Source organism: Ambystoma mexicanum, chromosome 13 (genome assembly GCF_040938575.1).
Source record: "Ambystoma mexicanum isolate Mex_15411 chromosome 13, UKY_AmexF1_1, whole genome shotgun sequence".
In the NCBI taxonomy this organism is placed as follows: domain Eukaryota; kingdom Metazoa; phylum Chordata; class Amphibia; order Caudata; family Ambystomatidae; genus Ambystoma; species Ambystoma mexicanum.
The window spans coordinates 673,716,820-673,739,146 of NC_090938.1; the positions used below are offsets into that span (position 1 = coordinate 673,716,820).

General features: G+C 48.0%; 1 protein-coding gene across 1 annotated transcript in view; it reads right to left on the minus strand.

The window, feature by feature from the left end:
- Positions 1 to 22,327, minus strand: part of CWC25 (CWC25 spliceosome associated protein homolog) — a 309,854-nt gene that overhangs the window by 40,107 nt on the left and 247,420 nt on the right. Inside the window, exon 9 of the mRNA XM_069634697.1 lies at positions 5,944 to 6,105. Coding sequence (XP_069490798.1) covers positions 5,944 to 6,105 — 162 coding nt within the window. The remainder of the gene's footprint in view (positions 1 to 5,943; positions 6,106 to 22,327) is intronic.

Sequence of the window (22,327 nt, forward strand, 5' to 3'; positions counted from 1 at the left end):
AGATGGAGAATGCAGGTAAGATGCTACTGCTAACAATGTTCTTTTGTCTTTCTGCAGGTGCTGGTCCTCCCAGGCTCGAAAGGTAGCTGGACACAGTGAGGGTCACGTTGCAGACTGCAAAGTAACACGAAGCGTATGGTCTTGTCCGGGTGTGGTTTAAATAACCCCCACAAAGTAGTCCAGGTAAAGTAGTCCCTAGGCCAACACACCCAAAACACTATACCGCATAGCTTGGTTCCTAGAACCAAGCTATGTGGATGCCTCCATGTTGGCTGATAGCCTAAAAAAGTAGTTCCTGGACACATGTCTCTCATGATGTATGAGCCTGGTGCCAAAGGCGCCAGGACTGGCCCCAAGAGGGCCTGGGAAGTGGATGGCAGGTCTTATTTGAGATCCGAGTCCTGATTGCACCTGGCAAATAGACTTGCCAGTGGGGATCTGGAATGAGGGTCGTGACATTGACTGAGTATTACTTTATCTTTATGAAAATTGTGTGAGGAGGCTTACAAGAGAGAGCATGTAACTCATTCACCCTGCGGGCTGATGTGATAGCCACTAGAAGGACTGCTTTCAATGTGAGGAGCCTTAGAGGACAAGAATGCAAAGGCTCGAACGGAATACATGTAAGGAATTGTAATACTAAATTTAGATCCCAAACAGGGACATGGAATGGGACTGGGCGTACACATTAGTGATACCCTTAAAAAGTGTACAATCAATGGTATCTTGAAATAAGACACTTCTTCAGAGGAGTGCTTAAAGATAGAAAGCGCCTCAAGGTATCCTTTTATTGTACCAATCTGAAGTCCCAGATTGGCTAAATGTAACCGGAAAGAAAGCACCATAGGTGTGCCAAATAGGAATGGATCCACATTCTTATTGTTGCACCAGTTACTGAACTTATTCCAACGACACCTGTACAAGGATTTTGTTGCAGGCCTTCTGACCGAAAGCAAAATCTCCATTACGGCGTTCGAGAGGTCCCAATCCTTATATCTCAGCCTCTCAGAAACCATGCTTGAAGTCTGAGTATCTTGACCTATGTTTGGAGAACCAGACCTTGCTCTTGCGAGAGAAGATCCTTTCTTTGTGGAAGACATACTGGAGGGTAGATGGACATGTCCAGAAGGTCCGTGTACCACATCCTCCTGGCCCAATTTGGAGCAATTAGGTTCATGGTTTTCCTGAACTTTCTCAACCTCCTGATTACGTTGGAATCACAGGGAGTGGAGGAAACGTGTACAGGAGTGGAAATTCCCAGTCCACTACGAACGCATCCCCTAAAGCTCCTCTTGGAGGAAATTCCCTTAAGCAGTACTGTTCGCACTTCCGATTGACCTCGGTTACAAACAGATCCACTCGAGGGGTTCCCCAAAGGGTGAAGATCTCTTGAAGGACTTCCTGAGCTAGTTCCAACTCGTGGGAGACTGATGTGCCTGCTCAGAGCGTCCAGCGCAGTGTTCTTCTCTCCAGCAAGGTGAACTGCCGATAGAGAGATTCCTTTTGTATTGCCCATAACCAGAGCTGCATTGCCTCTCTGTACAGTGGTAGTGACCCTACACCTCCTCTCTTGTTGAGATAGTACATGGCCACTGTGTTGTCCGTCATTATCAGGACATTCTTGGCCCATACAGAGGGCAGAAAAGCCTCCAGTGCTAGTCTGATTGCCCTCAGCTCCAAAAGGTTGATGTGCAGTTTGGACTCTGATGGAGACCAACGACTGCTGACTGACAGAACGTTGGTGTGGGCTCCCCACACCGTGAGTGAGGCATCCGTCACTACTGTTATCTCCAGCCATGGTTGCCAAAAAGATTCTCCCTTGAGAATATTGTCCTTGCAAGCCCACCATAGAAGATTTTAAGCCACTCTGGTCAGAACTTGCAGAAGATCTGACATATTCCCCGAAAATTGGGATCACTGAGTCTTGAGGGCCCATTGAAGGGATCTCATTCTCAATCTGGCCGCTGGCACCAGAAAAATGCAGGATGCCATGAGGCCGAGCAACCTCAGAAAATCGAAGGCTGGCAGATGCTGGGCATACTGGAACTTTGTTACCATCTGCAGAATGTGCAGAGCTTTCACCTTGGGAGGCGAGGCTTTCCCAGAGGAAGTATCCAGGAATGCTCCGATAATTGTGAGTTTTTGGAATGGTGTAGGAAGTGGTAATCCTCAGATGCTCCTGGGCCTGTTCGGGTGAACAAGCCCTGATTAACCAATCGTCCAGGTAGGCGTAGACATGAATACCCCCCCACCCCCTCCTGCGACTTGATGCCACTACTGCTATCAGTTTGGTGAAAACCCTCGGGCAGAGGCAGCCAGAATGGCAGAACTCGAAATTGAAAATGAGAACTGCCAACCGCGAACCTCAGGTACTTTCTGTGCTTGAGCTGGATTGGCACATGAAAGTAAGCATCCTGAAGGCCCAATGATACCAATAAGTCTTGGAGTTGGAGAGCCTGAAGGATCTGAGAAAGGGTTAGCATCTTGAACTTGTCCTTCCTGAGGAATTTGTTCATATTTCTTAAGTCCAAGATGGGTCTCAATCCTCCGTTCTTCTTGGGAATGAGAAAGTAGGGGGAATACCAACCCTTGTTCCTCTACGCTACAGGTACATATTATATTGCACCCATCTCTAGCAGGGTTAAAATCTTCTGCACAAGGAGCGGATCTGGAGTTTTGACAGAGTTGTATCTCGGTGGATGATCCTGAGGCCTTTTCTGAAAAGGAAGGCAGTAACCTTGGGCTACTGTTTCCAGTGCCCAAGCATCTCAAGTAATGCCCTGCCATTCGTTCAGATGCTGAGAGATTCTGCTTCCCACTGGGGTATTGTGGGTCAAGGCCTTAGAGTGGCTTAGAGGCGGCTGCAGCAGCGGCTGAGGGACAGTTGCCGCTTCTGGGGCTGATCTAGCACCATTTCCTCATCCACCACGAGGGAATCTTTTTTGTCCTCTGACTAGCATGTCCTCTTCCCATTCCAAATGAGGAATAGAAACGAAAAGGACAACCCCTCCAGCAAGATGAGCCTGAGTAGGAGTGTTGCTGTGGTTGTCGTATGGAGGCGCTAAGTGACTTAGCTGCAACCTTAGACGTCTGCAGCTTCTCTAGACTCTCATCCGCCTTGCTGCCGAACAACCTCAAACCGTCAAAGGGCATACTGAGAAGCCTGGCCTGCACATCCGGTGCAAAGCCAGACTTTCTCAGCCACACAAACCTGCATAGCATGGTGATTGACGCCATGGACCTGCTGATGCTGTCAACAGTGTCCAATCCTGACTAGAGACATTCCCCCATTGCCTCCTTTCCATCCTTCACAATAGCCAGGAAGCAGTCTTGTTCCTCGCCTTCTGGAATGTGCTGAGCAGCCATGCTAACAATGTCCCACAGGGTGTACGTAAACCTCGAAAGGGTACAAGTAGCATTGGTTGACTTTAAAGCCATACTGCTTGAAGAAATAATCTTGCGAGCCCAGGCATCAATTCTGTTGTCATCCCTATCTGGGGGAATAGAGGGATAAGCATACTGCCTGGTGGATGTAGCTGCTTGGACCACTAAGCTTTCAGGCGTAGGGTGCTTAGTTAAATAGTCTGGATCAGGGGATGTAATATTCCTGTATGCTGAATCAGCATGATCAGCTGGGTCAGGTTTGTCAAACTCCAATTCTGGCGAAGTGTCAATGCCACTAGCTCATTGGAGGCAGTCAAAGATCAGACATTTTTGATTCTGGGTCAATCAGCTCCCCAGAAGCGTTCTTTGTACCATATTTCAACCCAAATGGGGACGAATCTTCCTCAGAGGATTGCTCCTCCTCATAAATAGAAGTCATAAACTTGAAAAAGTATTTCCCTGGTAAATGGGATGGCATTGATGACGTTACAGGAATCGATACCGGAAACGCCTTAGTCGAAGGTGTTGTGGAGAATGGTGTTGATGAAACCTTTGGAACCCAACGCCATTTTGTCCGGCGTTGCCTTCGATTTATGCAACAATAGGCTTGTTGACTTGCTCTTTTTCTGAGGTATCGGAGAAGGTTCTCTTGACGGTACCCTTGATGATTTCTCGCCGGATTTAGAGCATTTATTTCTGACCTTCCTCTGTTACCCAAAGAATGAGCTGGGGCATTGTCTTCCTGCGACTTCTTCGGGAGGTTTGGGGCCACATTCTCAAAGATTTGCATCGTTGAGGCTCTGAAAGCCTCCCATTTTCTAGGGAAATCATGATTAGTTGGACAAGTGATAACCCTTGAAGAGTCAGAAGACGAGGGAGATGGGTGACGTCTCTTCTTCGAACACAAAGATTTTCTCGGCTGACTCCTCGATTGAGACTTCTTCGACTTACGCCAGGACGAGTCCCTAGACTTTATTCCTCTTTGAAGCACCCTTTGAAGTTTCCATCCCCAACGCCAATTTACCTCGTCGTTCCTTGAGAGCTTTTCCGGTCATGGCTTGACAGGACCCGTAGTCATCGGTCCGATGGTCGGGAACCCGGCACCACAGGCAAACGCGATGGGGATCAGTAATGAACATTTTCTTCCCGCAATCCTGGCATTTTTTTAAACCAGTTTTTGGTGTTGAAGGATTAGAAGACATTGTGATGAAAAACAAGTGCCATTTCAAACACTTTCGGAAAAACGGAACTGGAGCCAATGGGTGCTGCTTGAGCTATTTGTACTGCGGATGATGTCAACGCTCTACGGCAACCCTCGAGGGACACTGAGGCCACGACATTGAGCACAGTGCCCTCTGGTGTGCAATTTTATTTTCCCAAGCAGCAAAAGTGATGATACGAATATCAAAGATGAGGAATATGTGGTAGGACACAATCCATTTGAAAAAGGAGTTTCAGAACAGCAGCAGGGCTTCACCGGGCAATTCAAAGGTCCAGGTGGATGCAGCAAGCTTTGTTCACGATTTCTTCGTCAGGTTCTTCTTCCCAGTGGTCGACTCTGCCTACAGTCCCATAACACTCACCTTTTAAGAAGGTTTATCCCATTCAAGCACAACCTAGCTGTCACTCAAACAGCAGGGTGGCTGTCCTAAAAGGACAGCCAGCCAGTCAATCAGGACTGGGTGCATTCAGGCATTCCTAAAGACAAAGAACAGGGGCGCTTCGGGAAACCTCCCTCACTTCCTGCCCTTCCAGACACACTGGAGCTCGAGGTGGGTTTCAGAACCGAAGCCCGCCAAAGGCAAAACAAACAAAGGGCTGGTTTAGCACACAGAATAAAACCCAAGAAAGACCCCAGAAACAGAAAATGGCGATAAAAAGAAGACAGGGGCCATTTTGACAACATGTTCACACATGGGTGCTATACTGCAGCCGAGGATTCAAAGAATAATTAAACCACTGCCACCAGCCATTTAAAGTAGTGAGGGTAACATAACAAATGTTACATGAGTAGGTAGGGTAAGGGGCTACTAGGTAACCCCCAGCACTCCACATAAGATAGGATGTGCTGGACCTATAAAGAGAAAAGGTAAATAAAGTCAATTTCACTTTATTGTTCTTGGGAACACTGGTTCACACAAGAAAAGGTATTTAAACCTTATCAGAAATCCAAGGGATTTCTCTGTGTCACTGCACTGAAGGTGCTGTGTGTTACCATACAAGAAGTAGATGCCTATGGAGTTTGTCAGACTCCAAAAACAAAGGAAACACATAATCCAAATCATGTCAAAACACATGAGAGAGTGAGAAAAAGTCCTGCAAAAAGAGCTGGGGGTCTCTAAGGTTGAAGGTAATTAGCACAGAAATCAGAATTCTCCCTAACAGTGAGTTACCTAATACCAAGCAGATCAGTGTTGTGCAGTCTCACACAAGTGTGACTGCACCAATTCTTACTTAACAATCCACATAAACACTTAAGTCATCCTTTCATTACTGTTTCCAAGATCCCGCTCCCCCACGCCCCAAAACCACTTGCGCTTAGGCTAGACAGAGCCGTACTGTATGAATTTTCCATCTCTTGTGTCTTTCTTGTCCACCTCCTTTTCCTTCTCGTCTTCCTGCTTGTATTTCATCACATTATTTGCTCGCTCCTCCTCTCTCCATTTTGCGTTGTCCATCATCTCCCGCCGTTTGCGCTCTAGCTCCTCGGCAGTCAGCTTTCTGTTCAAGAAACATTGCAGCAAGGAAGTTAGTATGGCCAGGGGCTGGCAGCTTAAAAACAATCTAAAGTCTTTCAAAGGATACAGTTACAGAAAGGGGATGTACATACATTAAAAAGGCAGCTCTTGACTGTAACAATTAGCTTGGTCAAGTAATTTCCCTAGTTCCCCCTTAACCTAAGCTTTAGGCACTTAATGGTCTTAATAAAAAGGTATCAATTTCCAATGATGTAAATACTTAAATATTTTTTAATCTTTACATTCCCGTAACTTTTTCCATTCATCAAGTTTATTTCGCATAATCCGTGATGCTAGCTATACCCAAGTTGTTAAAAAGTTTGGATGTAGCAGAAAATGCTTAGAATGGGATACAGCCCTAGCGAGAGTAGAGCTAATGCAGACGTCGGTCATTAGTGGCAAAACTCCAGCAGGTGGTAAATGTGAATTTGATCACATATACACACAATGCTGCAGAAATAAATGCCCCCTAATTTGCAGCCTTTGAAAATGAAAAAGCACTCATAGGACAAATCACTCCTAACAATATATTTGGCAGTTCTGGGTTGTAAGGCGTTGCATTTAATTCTTGGACAGTACAGCTAGAAACATATGCAGAATATAATCCAATTATGCAATGAACTACATATTGAGGCACTTTCTGTACAAAATGACCCTTAATTATTGGAAAGAGGAAACATACTCAAACCTACTAATATAAACAATATTTTGATAGACGGGTTTCCTCTAGGTCCGAAGTTTAGAAATCAGGAAAATAAAGTCAAAGCTTGGTTGCAAGGCTTCTCTCAATATCGTCACACTCTCTCAGAAGGAAATGCAGCAGAGCAGTCAAGGCAATTCTCTGAAGATAGGAGCAGGCATAAAAAGTACAGATGAACATGAAATAGCGTGCAATGAGGGAACGTTGACACTATAGATTGTATATATAGTTCACATATGCACTCTTAATTTAGGCATTAGCAGTAATGAAAATGCAGTAGGTTACAAGTGAGTAGAATTTAGGAATAGTCTTATAGGGCAGTGACTTACACAGAAGTCACTCCGCCTTCTCTCCTAACTTCCAGTGTTATGTGGACGACACACTGCTCTCCAACTTCCAGTGTTATGCGGGCGACACACTGCTCTCCGTCAAGCTTCCCTCCACTGCCTTTTCTTCTTCTTCTTTCTCTCTCATTCATGACTGTCTGCTATTCAGGCTTGGTGCACTGCTAACGATCTCTGCCTTAAGACCAGTAAGACTGAGATCCTTCTCATTGGGACCCCTGCTCCCTCCTTCCCTCCTACTCTCTGGCCGCTGTGAGAAATCTGAGGACATTCTCCCAAGAAGACCGCGGGAAACCCTTATTCAAGTGGCCAGGGGAGGGCTGGCACTCTCAGATCCCAACCCTGGGGGTGGACGAGCAAGAGAGGATCCCTGGGTAAGAGCCCGAGGTTGTGCTCAGGAGAAAGACCCAGGTGAGACGCGATATTACATCGAGGAAGAAGGAGAGGAAAATAAGATCTTCAAAACATTTATAGGTTGTTCCACGTCTACATCTCTTCCACCCAAAGAATTTCCCTTGACCAAATCCAACGACCCCATCATATCTGGCAAATCCCCTAGGAGCCCAGACCCTGTCACCCTTAAAAACCACAACTCCCACATGCCCCGTTTATTTTCCGACAATAATCCTGGTCATTCCAGTTTGTTCCACACACCCTACAAATCTCGCCCGTCTGAACCTACCCGAACACCTAGCACGAGAACTATAATCCCATACAACACCTCTTCCTCTCTATACCCCGTAGGATACTCGAACACTGTAACCGCACCCCCCTTTCCATCACAAACACCTTTGCACAACACAGATGACAACAGACTAATTCTAGAGCTGTTCACCTGACATGTCCCAACATAAGGGTCATGCAAGGTCAGGCAATTGACCAAAATCACACACACCTGACGGCCCTTGCCTTTCCCCGCAGGGATAAAAGGTGGAACAAGAGAGCACAGTACGAGCAAGGCAGACCGCACAACGTGAGAGCTAACTCAGCACGGCAGTTCAAAAGGAGGCGAAAGACGGCACATACCGAGGGGGTGACAAAGAGAGAAGTGACCTTGCCCTTTCTGACCAAGTCCTGTGAAACCTCTGCAGATGGAAACCTAAGACTGAGAACAGTAGCCAGCGTTCATTGTAACAGATGAAAACGGTTCAAAGGCCCTGCTCCGCTGATTACCAAGCCGGGGAGAGACACTTGTCTCAAAGGTACCAACCTTGACTCCAAAAAGAAGAAAGACAAGCGGTTCATCACAGCCGGTGAGACGAGGGGAGAGTCGATAAGAAACCGAACTGTGTTGAACGAAAAATAGCAAGCGGCTAATTTGAACATTGATAGGTATAAAGGAACTATTGAGAATAGAGGGGTAAAAAACATGCAACAGAGGCGTCCGGCACCACACGGGTGCTCACTCAGGAAACTCTGGGCGATTATCAGAGTTACGGAGAATTTTGATTTTTGTGCTAAATTCTTCTCACCTTAGAGACCCCCAGCTCGTTTGCTGGACTTAGGACTTTTTAATTTTAACCCTGGAGTGAGCGAGACCTTTTTCTCACACGCTCATGTGTTTTTACCTGATTTCGATTTTGTGTTTTCACTGTTTTTGGAGTCTGAAAAACTCCATAGGCATTTACTTTCTGTATGGTGACACAGCAACCTCAGTGCAGTGTCACAGAGAAATCCTTTTAGATTTCTCACAAGGTTTAACTGCATTTTCTCGTGTAAACTACAGTTCCCAAGAATAGTAAAGTGAAAATGGCTTTACTTACAGTTTCTCTTCGTAGGACCAGCACACACCATCTTATGTGGAGTGCTTGGGGGGTTACGTGCTAGCCCCTTATCCTACTCTCTCATGTAACATTTCTATGTTAGCCTCACTACTTTAAATGGCTGGTGGCAGTAGTAAAATGTTTCCTACCATTGTGCTTTTCTACCGCAGGCTGAAACCTCAGCTGCAGTACAGTACTTATGGGTGACTATTTTGTCAAAATGGCACCCGACTTCTTTTTTCGCCATTTTCTGTTTGTGAGGTCTTTCTTTGGTTTTACTCTGTGCGTTGAGCCAGGTTTAAGCCATTTGTTTGTCTTGCCTTTGGCGGGCTTCAGCACCCTGCTGTGTGATTGACAGCCTAAACTGTGCATGAGTGGGAGAAACCTGCTTAAAAGGTGAAAGGGTTTTTGGACTAGAGGCAGAGTCGACCACTGGGAGAAACACCCGACGAAGAAAACGTGAACAAAGCTTACTGCATCCTCCTGGACCTTTGAATTGCCCGGTGAAGCCCTGCTGCTGTGCTGAAATTCCCTTTTCATTTCGACAGAGAGCTCCGGAAGGGACTACTTCTACCCTTGGGTTAGTGGGACCAACTAACCCACAGACAAACTCCACTGGACCATCTTCCCTGACTGGCTGTACTACTTCATTGCTATAAGAACCGAATGTCATGGGTGGAGGATTCCGTAGTCGAGTGAAAAGTCTAATGAGGTAACAAATCCGGATAGAAGCGCCAGGAGTCTCCCAAGGACCCTCCAGAAGCAGGACGACCAGATCCTGAGTCCCCTCACCAGAGTGCAGGACCCAAGGAGTAAAGGAAGTCCAACTCGTATCCGAGATCCGCAATGGTGCTGTTTGCTAAGGAACAAGTTACTTACCTGTAACTGTTGTTCTCCAGCATGGGTCTGGCATGGATTCACATGCTCATGAATATATTCCCCGTCAGGCTGGGAATCCTCGGTAAAGAAAAAAATCTGTTTGAGTTTCGTTTCTGAACTGTCTTTCTAATAATAACCAATCACTGGTCTCTGGGTCATACTGCCCCCAGCCAATGACTGCCCTTTACCTAAGCCTCTCCTCTGGCAGCCATCTTCAGATTTGGTAGAACGTAAAGTGGCAGTATGACCAAGTGAAGAGCCGCAGAGGGGAAGGAGGGAGGGTTCGCATGTGAATCCATGCCAGACCCATGCTGGAGAACAACACGGCCTTTGTCTAAACTATGATAAGACAGAGTTGATCATCTTAGGTACCCGAGCCAATATCAAAAAACTAGGACAGGAATTTGCCTCCTTCAACATAGACGGGAATATCATCCAAGTATCCAAGGATGTAAAAACCCTTGGATTCTATCTTGATTCTACCCTATCTTTTGATAAACAGCTAAAATCCCTTGTCTCCTCCTCGGCCTGCACGTGCAAACTGATTAGAGCCGGTAAAACTTTCCTCTCCAACAAGAGTTGTCTAATCCTGGCCAGAGCCCTAATTCTTTCCAGAGTAGATTATTGTAATGCTCTATACTCTGGAGCCAATAAAAAAAATAACCCAGAGACTACAAACACTACAAAATAATGCCCTGAGAGCGGCACTAGGCATTAACAAAAGGTCCCATATCTCGTCCACCAGAACGACATCACAACTGGCTGTCTACAGAGAACAAAATAAAACTCAAGATGCTATCCTTGACCCACAAAGCCCTCAATAACTCTGCCCCTAGCTACTTGTCTGACAAACTCCATAGGAGAACATCTCTTAGACCCACCAGAGCTGGTAACTTCAACTGTTTGACAATACCGAACTTTAGACTCAACACTATTGGAGGAAACAGTTTCCCAGTAAAGGCGGCTAAAACTTGGAATTCTCTACCACAAGACCTGAGAGCAGACATGCCCTACCGTTATTTCAGGAAAAAAGTTATTCAACTCCTTAACTCGACTGACCTTTGTTGACCGGGGGTTCCTACTTTCTACAGGTATCTTGACCCCTTGAACCTGTATACTTGCTGTAATTACTGTATGCCTGATCCGTCTAACCCAATGTAATCTTAATGTACATTTTGCCATGATGTAACCTGTAAGTTTCGTATTTTCTTGCCACTGCGCCCTGCTACCCTTGGGTCTGGCGCGCATAAAAAGTGAATAAAACAAACAAAACAAACAGTTACAGGTAAGTAACTTGTTCCTTCTCCAGCATGGGGTCTGGCATGGATTTACATACTCATGAATATAAGAATACATAGCAGTACACACATGCACAACCACGGGAGGTGGCAAAAGGCTCAAAATTAAGCATTACATAAACTCAACATTAGCAACTCTTACTTCCTCACCAGGCCCACCTTCAGGCGAACAGGTTGCGCAGCACTGCTTGGCTGACTCTGGACTCCTCCCTGGAATCCCGGTCGACACAGTAGAATCTCGTGAAGGTGTGCGTCGACCTCCACGTAGCAGCCCTGCAGATGTCCAGCAGGGGCACACCAGACAAGAACGCCATAGTAGCAGCGATCGCTCTGGTCGAATGGGCTCTCGGACGGCCGGGCAACGGTCAGTTGGCCAACCGATGACAGTGTATGATGCTGCCGGAGAGCCATCTGGAAATGGAAGCTTTCGAGAGAGCCTTCCCTTGGTTCACAGGTCCAAAGTTCACAAACAGCTGTGATGTCTTCCGAAAACTCTTCGGTCGGTCCACGTAAAACTTAAGCGCTCTAGCTACATCCAGCGAGTGCAAAGTCCCCTCGGCTGGCGACAAAGGCGACGGAAAGAAAACTGGCAACACCAAGGGCTCGTTAAGATGGAAGTCTGACGGCACCTTAGGCATGAAAGAGGGGTGCGTCCTCATCACCACCCTCGTATCGTGAAAAGTCAAGTATGGAGGCTTGCAGGATAGGGTCTGAATCCCTCCCACGCGTTGTGCGGAGTTGATGGCCACAAGGAACGCTGTCTTCCACGACAGGAACTTCAACGGAGCCGAATGCAAGGGCTCGAATGGCGGCCCCATGAGCCTGGTCAGCACCACGTTGAGCTCCCACACCGGGGCTGGAGCCCTCACCGGCGGGAACGATCGATCGGAACAGTCCCTTCATAAATTCCTTCACCAGTCGATGATACCACAAGGACGGCCGTCCTGTAGTTCTGGTGTATCGGGAGATCGCTGCCAGATGCATCTTGATGGAAGCGTGAGCTAGTCCAGCTTTGGCCAGCGACAGTAGGTATGGTAGCACTTGAGGTGCCGTAATCCGTAGAGGGTTGATCTTCTGTGCATGGTGTAAAGACTGGTAGGGGGTGTCTGTACTTCTGCTCTCTATATGGTAGAAGAGAGGCACAGAAGACCCCAGCCAAGATTCTCTATTACGGTAGCAATGGACGAGCAATCAAGGCCTAGCTTCTCAGGAGGTGATGCAGGCTGGTTCTTAAGTACAGTGTAGTCCCCAAGCCCCCACAAAGGAATGTCCACACACTGTATTGGTTAGAACACAGTCTTTATATAATCAATATTCAAGGTTATGTACACTTATCATAATAACTCACTTTGTACAAATCAACAATGGCAAATATATACAATTCTAAAGTGGTACCACCCTTTGTATTAGATCCCATTAAAGTGCATCAACAATACTGTAACAATGTCACACAGATCAATAGAGTGAAACCAGCAATAGAGAGAGGAGAGAAAATAAGATGGTTGAGCAATAGGCAGAATTCTGGCCCCTACCACTAGACACAGTTCTGTGTGGAGATCTCCCCACCTGGGCAACCTGTAAAATAAAGATATAGCACAAGCCCAGTCCATATATTGTTCTGCAAGTCCTATTCCCGCCTATAATGTTTTTACCCCCCCAATGTACCTGGTGGAGTCGAGTTCTTCGAAGAGGCGTCGACAGATCCTTCTTGAGCGACCCCCTTTCAAGCGGGAGTCACGGATCATCGAGAAGCGTCGAGGAACTCGGCGTTCAGCGGCGGGGAATCGACGGCCCTTCTTGAATGCCTTCCCTTTCAAGCAGGAGACACGGGACGTCGAACGTCCGTCGAGGAACTCGGCGTTCGGCGTCGGGGAATCGACGGCCCTTCTTGAATGCCTTCCCTTTCAAGCGGGAGACACGGGGCGTCGAACGTCTGACAACAAACAGGGTAGAACGGCGTCGATGAGGCGGCAGCTTCGTCCGAGCGGTGCTCGTCGGCGTTGGAGTGTCGGCGTCCTGCAAGGCAGAGGCGTGCTCGGCACCTCGGTGACAATAGTTCTGGACCGCAAAGATTGTGGAGACTGAGGCCCAGCAAGGGCGTCGAGTCGTTCGAGTCTTTGGGGTCTTCGGGTGGCGGGAAACCACCGGCAGGTTTCTCCTTGGCGCGTTGGTCGTCCTCGACTTTCTCCAGCAGGATAAAGCGGTCGACGGTGCGGACGAGGGAGTCCTTCGATTCAAATGTTCTTAGGCAAGGAGCGGACGGCTCCTGTCGTCGGCAGCACGGCGTCAAGTGGTTCCCACGGCTGGGCAACACAACTTCGACGGGCCTCCAGCGGTTACACAAACCTGCGAACCCTGGTCGACGGCAATGGACTTCAACGGCGGCGATGTCCGGGTGCTTAACTTCGATCTCCTCGGCAGTCCCGTCTCGGGTCGGCAGCCTTTCGAGGGTCTGACTTCCAGGGCGCTTTGGCGAAGATGGAGCGGTGCTCGATGGTCCCTCGGAGCACGGGAAGAGGGTGCCTTACCAGGTCCTCTCTCGGGTCAGTCTTCGACGATTTCGGCAGCATTCGGATCGGTCGAAGCAAATGCAACAGCAAGTCTTCTTCCAGCTGGACGTCGAGGATCAGCAGTTCCAGTTACTCTTAGAGTGGAGACTCAACTCCAGAACGCTTCTGAACAATTACCAGTGGTGAGAGGTCCCCAGATATACTATTCTGTCTCTCATCCACACTGCTGGCACACACTCAGCAGCCAATCATACAGAAGGGCATTCATGCAGTCAGTCAGCCAATCAGGCACACAGTGCATTCAGGCCACACTCCTCCCTTTCAGACACTCACAACAAGGAATGTGGATTGGGACAAGTACCCAGCCATTCAACACTACACACTGCATTCAGGCCAGTTTCGGGCAGGGCTGTTTCAGTCTTTGTCTCTCATGCCAGAAACCAGACAACCACAACAAGGAGTGTATATTGGTCATACACTCCATTCACCCAGGTCCCACCCACAGGAGGTAACCACAACATACAGTCACTGGGAAGGCTCCAGTCAGTCTAGCTGGGCCTTCACAACACCACCATATATGGAACTTCCACCCAACAGCCAGTCAGGGGGGAAGGGACAGAGTCAGGGCTTCCCAGGACTTTGGGAAAACAAGGTAACAGGCAATAGAAAGCAAGAGGCCACAGGGGCCATCTTGTTTCCTATCAGGAATCAACTGATCCCAATGGCAGGGCCTGGGTATCCCAAAATGGAGGACACCCAGAGCACCTGTCAAATTCAGCATGGAGCTGCCACCAGCCCATACCCTGCTCTGTGGGCCACCCACAGGTGCCCAAAAACATACACTAGGGGCACAGGGTTGTACCTCTACCCATGGGTGCCATAAGGGTATCCCATGGGTCTGTTCACCAAACCAAAAGAGAGCTGCAGTGCCAGGAGTCCCACATGGACTCCTGGGCAGAAAACATGACAGAACACACGATAAAAAGCAGTAAAGGACAAGGATTCAGAGGCCCTGTCCTTCCGATGCATTTCCAGCATCACACATGGCACCAGACAGAGAACCTCTTCCACTTATGTCCGTAGTACTTGCGAGTTGAGGACGCCCTGGCCTTTGCAAGAACCTCTCTGCAGTCAGCCGGGATATCGTACCCTCCAAACTCTAGTGCTGCAGGAGCCAGGCCTGCAAGTTCAGCGACTCTGGGTTGTGATGAAGAATGGAACCTCCCTCTCTGGAGAGAAGATCTGCGTCCGTCGACAGCTTGACTGGTGGGGACGCTGAGAGGTCCAGAAGGTCTGGGAACCAGATCTGTCTCGGCCCCGCCGGTGCGATGAGGATCATCCTGCACTGGGACCTCTGGCTGATGAGTCGAAGCAGCAGGGGCAACGGAGGAAACGCATACAGGAACAGGCCGTCCCACGGGAATGAGAAAGCATCACCCATGCTCCATGGCTGGGGAAACGTGCTGGCGAACCTCTGGCACTTGGAGTTCGTCGCCGTCGCGAACAGGTCGATCTGGGGTTTGCCCCATCGTTGGAAGAACGAATCCACTTGATCCTGGCGTAGTTCCCACTCGTGGCACAAGCGCAGCTCCCTGCTGAGTGAGTCGGGGATGGTGTTTTTTATTCCTGCCAGATGGAAGGGAACCAGAAACATCCCCTGGGCGACGGCCCAGTGCCACAGATCCTGGGCCTCCTTGGATAGGGCTGGGGATCCGGTGCCACCCTGCTTCCGGATGTAGAACATCGTGGTGGTGTTGTCGGCGAAGATCCTCACGACCTTGCCCTTGAGGGACGGGAGGAACGACTTGAGCGCCCAGAACACGGCACAAGCTCCAAGATGTTGATGTGGAGAGACCTCCCTTCCAGGAGCCAACGGCCTCTTGCGTGGAGATCTCCGGTGTGCGCACCCCATCCCTCCAGGGATGCGTCCGTCATCACAGTCTCCTGAAGTGCCGGGGTCTGGAAGTCCGTGCTCGCCGCGAGGTGTGCACGGGTGCCCCACCACTGAATCGCCCGATGGAAAACCTTGTTGAGCGGGATCTTGTCTTCGAAGCTGCCTGCTGCTTGCATCCATCGGGCGTCGAGGAACTCCTGTAGAGGACGCATCCGTAGCCTGCACAGGCGCACTAGGTAGATGCATGAGGACATCATTCCAAGGAGGGACTTGATGGATCTCACCCTGGCCACGTCCGTGGCTAGCAGGCGCTGCACTTTGCCTAAGATGGTCTTTGTCCCTTCCTCCGACAGAGATGCCAATCGTGCCACTGTATCGAGCTTCGCTCCCAAAAACAGTGCGGCCTGCGACGGAACCAGATGGGATTTCGGGTAGTTGATGGAGAAACCCAGCTCCGTGAGTAAGCGGACGGTCTTCGCCGTGTGCTCGACGGCGAGTTCTCTTGTCCTTGCACGGATGAGCCAGTGGTCCAGGTAGGGGTAGACGTGGATCCCCCGCAGGCGCAACTGCGCCGCCACTGGTGCTAGCCACTTGGTGAACACCCTGGGTGCCGACTTCAATCCGAATGGCAGAGCTCTGAATTGGTAGTGGCGTCCTTGAACTACAAATCTGAGGACCTTTCAGTGCCCTTTTAGGATGGGAATGTGGAAGTAAGCATCCTCCAAGTCCAACGGCGATAGGAAGTCGCCCTCCTCCAGCTGTCCCAGCACGTGCTGGAGAGTGACCATCCTGAACTTCTGTGCCTTGATGTTTTGTTCAACCGACGTAGGTCCAGGATGGGGCGCCAACCGCCTGTCTTCTTTCTGACAAGGAAGTATCTTGAGTATACTCGGGAGCCCCGGAGCCTCTTGGGGACGAGCTCGATGAAACATGAATACTTACAGCTTATAGTTACACAGGTTACATAAGAAGCGGAGGATAGCTCAGGGGCAATGTGCTCGCCTTGGAAGCAAGACGACATGGAGCAAGACGGGTTTGATCCCTGGGTCCGCGCTTAGAAACCTGTGGGTATTAAGCGCGTTTTAAATAACCTATCATATCATATAATGGTTTACATCTAGGTTTGTAAAGGTAGCGGGCGCCCCTCTCTCGATAGAACAAGGCTTGATAACCTGTTCAGTGGTTATTAACCACTTGAGAGTTCGCAGCCACTGCATTTTCTCACTGTGCCTTTCACAGATGGGAAATATCCATTTGCATATCAGTCTTTGTCCTGCCCAGGAGCAGTCCAGCACCGAAATGCAATGGCAATTCCAACCTGAACGAGAGTACCATCAGCAACCCCACATTCCGGTGCTGGACTGCCCCTGGGCAGGACAAAGACTGATATGCAAATGGATATTTCCCATCTGTGAAAGGCACAGTGAGAAAATGCAGTGGCTGCGAACTCTCAAGTGGTTAATAACCACTGAACAGGTTATCAAGTCTGTGCTTTCGAGAGAGGGGCGCCCGCTACCTTTGCAAAACTGGTTTACATCTAGGTTACAGTTGAGTAAATGTGCATCATATATATGCATACAAATAAACATAAATGTTATGTAGTTACATAATGTACAAGGTTAAAAATTCACATGTAATAAACTTTGCAGAATCTATGTACAGTTGGAGATGGTGGACACTGCTGTGAGGTAATAAGAGGGAGGTAAGTCACAGGGTAAGTCACAGGGCGAATTAGTAGTCTTTGTCTCCAAGCCATTTGATGATGATGATGTGTCTGAAGCTCTGAAAGGTTTGATCCGCCCTCAAGAAAGGGGAGGAGGGAGTTCCACAGTTGAGCAGCTTTGACCGGGAAGCTGCTCCCCCCGGCTTTTGATAATTTAAACCTGGGTACGACTAGACAATCTGTGTTGGTCGTCCTGGTGGGTCGGCTAGAGGTTTTTCTAACGATTATTTTCCACCAGGTAGCGAGGTGCCACCTTGTTTAGGCATTTATGGGTTAGCGAGGCAGTTTTGAGCAGAATTTTGTCGCTGCTGGTCAGCCATTTACACTGTCTCCTTACCTCAGAGATGTGCTCTTTCCTAGCAATGCCCTGTGCCGTTCGAAGGGCTTATTATTCTGGAGAATGTGGATCTTGTTAACAATAGATTTGCTAGCACCCATGTATAGGGAGTTGCAATAGTCCAACTTGGACAAAATTAGGGCTCGGGCTAGTATAGTGCAACTATCCTTGGATAGAAAAGGTTTACCAGCTCTGATCAGTTTGCATGTGTATGCAGAGGCTGAGGCCGTGGTATTGACCCGTTTGGCAAAAGTGAGGGTAGAGTCTAGGTAAAAACCTAAAGTTTTTACCTCTTTAGCAACTTTGATAACGTTGCCGTCCATGATAAAAGAGGCATATTTGTGGCCAAGTTTGTTGAGGTTGAGTGCTGTCCCCAGGATGAGGAGCTCAGTTTTGTCATCATTCAGGCACAGACCATGGGTAGCCAACCATGCCTGGATGATAGATTTTATTTACCAAGACCAAATCCTTGTCATAATCCTCGGTAAGCGGTTTGAGATTCTGAGTATCATCTGCATAATTAGTGTAGGCGACACCCAGAAAGTCCAGATCATCGAAAAGGGGCTTAGCAAAGATATTGTACATTGTGGGTGAGACACAGGAACCCAGTGGCACACCACATGTGATAGAAATGGGGTCAGCTCCCGCTGATGGCAAGAAGACTCTCATAGTCCTGTTACTCAGAAAGGATTGGATCCATACTATGGCATCCTGTGAAAGGAGAGCTGCTGAGTCAAGGTGACTGCATAAAACGTTATGGTCCACTAGATCGAAGGCAGCCGAAAGAGCCAAGAGGAGTAGAAGAGCTGTGTTCTCCCTATCCTTAAGTTCATCGATCTGGGTTTTGAGATCAATCAGTGCATTTTCAGTTCCGTGCTGTGGCCTGAAGCCTGGTTGACGGATTCCCAGGAGCTGATTGGAATACTAGATACTCTTGAATCTGGAGACAGGCCACACGGTCTAGAATTTTGAGTAAGAATGGCACTGCCATAATGGGCCTATAGTTTGTGGGGATGGATGGGTCTAATAATTGTTTTTTGAGGAGGGGATGACCCAGGATTCCTTTAGATTGTTGGGAATAGTGCCAGAATTAAAGGAGGCATTAATTCGTTTGGTTATGAAAGGTGCGAGGTCTCTCGCAGCGCTATTGATAATTTGGGCTGGACACCTGTCTCCCTGACAGTTTGAGGGTTTAAGAGATGGGATGATTTTTTCAACCTCAAGGATCGATACTCTTGAAAAGCTGAATCAATGTGATGGTTTAGGGGAATGAGAGGACGTACTGGCCGGTGAGTGAGTTGGGTAGGTTGGCTTTTTTATCGGCAATTTTGTTCTGGAGGAGGGTGATTTTGTTGGTTAAGGCATTTTGTATATCAGAGCATCAGAGTTTGTCTTTCACACAGTTGTCTGGTACAGGTACAGGGGCTTCCAGTTCCTTTAGGATATCGAAGAGTTCCTTTGTACTTGAGTTTGCTTGAAGAATCCCATTCTATGTTTCCTGTTCAGTAAGAATGATTTCTTTCTTGTAAGAGGCCGAGATGTTGGTAAGGTTTGTTTTGTTTTCATCGTTGGGTAGGTGTCTCCAAGCGACTACGCATTTTCCTTTTTCAGTTCTCAGGGTTTTGAGATGCAGAATGAACCAAGAGTTCAGGTGAGCTCTGGGTTTACTTTTCCTCATTTTTAGAGGTGCAATGATGTATAATGCTTTGGTCAAGGTGTTATTTTGTTTGTCTATTAGCGTGGAGGGGTCAGTGGAATCTGGCAATGAGTTGAGGATTGGTATTATTAGTGGTAAGATTTTATCAGGCTTAATGTTCTTTTTGTTCCCGGTGAGAATGGAAGGAGCTACAGAGTTATTTTTTAGTAGTACAAATTTTGACTGAGAGCGTGAATGATAGTCTGTCCACAGCTGAGGAGTTATGGAGGCGATTGTGGCACTGCAGTTAAGTTCTTCCTTTGTTGTGTGTGGGCAGGGTCACTCTTTGAATAAAGCCAAATTCAGTGATCACATTAGAGATTGCTGTGGCTTGCTTGTCAATGGGATTACTGAATCCCAAGTTGAGATCCCACCCAACAAAAGTATTTGAGACACAGTTTTCAAATTATTAGAGAGGATAGTAGAGATATCCTCCTCAAAAGTGCAGACAGGGCCTGGCGGTCTATAGATAATATGGATAGTTAGCGTTTGGGAGTCAGAAATGGGTATTTTAGCGGTAAGTAATTCACATGATTTGATATCAAGTGAAGGGGCAAGTCTCATGGCTAGGCTAGATTTGGCTATGAGAGCTATACCTCCTCCTCGTGAATCGATCCCGTCTGGTCCGAGTATTGTATAATTGTCAGGGACTGCGTGCATAAGGGCAGGGCCTCCTGCTGCATGAAGCCATGACTCTAATGGCTAAGAAGTCTTATTCTTCAGCCTAAATTAAATCAGCTATCTCGGTAGCATGAGCCACTAGAGATCTAGCATTTATTAAAGCACCCTGGAGGTCTGGGACATTATTGCTGGACAGAGTGTCTGGTAATTCACATTTGCTTATTTCTTTGTAAGGTGTAGAGGTGGGAGGTTTGTGCTGTAGTTTTTTTAAAAGGTACGCCCATTGATCTTTAGAGATGATGGCTAAAAGGGGCAATGCTTATCTTCTTGGCAGTGAGTTTGGCAGAAGGGTATTCTTTCAGGATCTGCGTGATTTTTCTGTCGCAGAAAAGTCCGCGATGGAAAAGTTTGCATGGCAAATGTACGCACCACAAAAGGTTTGTACATTTCCCCATGAGAACATACATTTAAAACCCCTACAAACCCACACCCCCACCCTACTTACCTTTCAAGATGCACTGTGTCCCTGCGGCGCCGGTTCCCTTTCACTTCCGTGATCGGAAACCGGCGCAGCAGGGTCCTTTTCGGGCAGCTGCAGGTGTTTCCCCCCCGCAACCCCCACTCCCATTACGGTGTAGTATAGTGAGCGGGGTGTTGCAGGGGACACCACCGGAGCCCCTGGTTTTTAATACATTTGTTTCCCTTGGGTGTGCTGTGGGGGTGTCCGCCGCAACCCCCGCTCACTACACTGTATAGTATGGTGAGCAAGGTGTTGCGGGGGACAGCCCCGCAGTCTTTTTAAACAAAAAATGTAGCCACCTAAAATGCATGCCACCAAAGGTTCTAACTTTTGGTGTTCGAACCTTTGGTGTCATGCATTTGCGTCCTTTTTGTATAGGTCGGAACATTCGGTGCAGTCATTTTGCCCTATACCGGAAAGTATGGTATAAGCCAAAATGACAGCACCGAAAGTTCCGACCTATACAAAAAGGTCGTAAATGCATGCCACCAAAGGTTCGAACACCAAAAGTTAGAACCTTTGGTGGCATGCATTTTAGTTAAGTAAAAAAAAAAAAAAAAAAAAAAAAAAAGTGCGGGGGCATCCCCTGCAACACCCCGCTTACCATACTATACAGTATAGTGAGTGGTGGTTGCGGGGGACACCCCCGCAGCACTCCAGAAAATAAAAAAAATAAAAACGGGGCTGCGGTGTGTCCCTCGCAACACCCCACTCACTACACTGTACAGTATATTGAGCGGGGGACACCCCTGAGGCACACCCGAGAGAAAAAAAAAAGGGGGGGGGACCCTCCAGCGCAGTTTCCCGATCACGGAAGTGAAAGGGAACCGGCGCCGCAGGGACACAGAGCGCATTCAAAGGTAAGTAGGGTGTGCGTGGGGGTGTGGGTTTGTAGGGGTTTTAAATGTATGTTTGCATGGGAAATGTACGAACCTTTTGTGGTGTGTACAGTTCTCATGCAAACGTTTCCGTCGCAGACTTTTCCGCGACGGAAAAATCACACAGGTCCTTCTTTCTTGGGGTATAAATTAATTGCTGTTCTGGCAGGAGGTTCGTGGAGTCTGGACAGTCTAGCGCGGAGTTTAGTGCTTCTTATAGAGGAGTGGCATGGTAAATTGGTCTTAGACAAGCCCTAGGGCACTTAAGATAGGTGGGTGGTCGTTGGTCCAAGTTGAGGGAGTAGTCATGGGCGGTGTCAGGTGTAGCACCTACTGTGGTTTCGGAGGGATCTCTGATAGGAGTATAATGCTGAAGGTTAGAGTTCTGCTGGGGTAGTGGGGAGGTAAGTAACATACCCAAGGTGGGTGCCATGATGCTTGCTATTGTAAGGTATGTTGTGGATACGTTAAAATGTCCTGAAGTGCTGGTCGATTGTCCTGAAGCCAGTGGGGCACACAATAGGTAGAGAAGTAAGGTGGTGGTGGTGGAGTACATAGTGCAGTTAACAGACTTCTGCGTGTTTTTTCCAGCGATGTGGGTTTTAAGCCATAGAGTAGTATCACGTCGATTAATTGGCTGGTTATGTCAAGGTTAGGGCAATACATTCATATAAGATTCTGTTTGAATTGGGCTAAAGTTGCTGGTTAGGCTTAGATTTCATGAGAGCTACTCACTATTGCTACTACGAGCAGCGCGACCTATGCAGAGGTTCCAAAAGGTTCACTATTGATAATAGGTAGTTGGAGGGCCCAGAGTATCACGCAAATTACAAATTGCGCTGTGTCCACATTAGAATTAATGCAGCGTTTTCTTAAACAGCCTTAACACAGATATACAGGGCATGAAGTGGCAGACAAGCAGTGAGAACACAATATTGCACAATATTACATCTATCTAGGTCAGGTATACAGTGTCAGATTGAGGTATTGAAGGCAATGGAGCTAACAAGATGCGAGAGCTGAGGCAGTAGGTAGATGACAC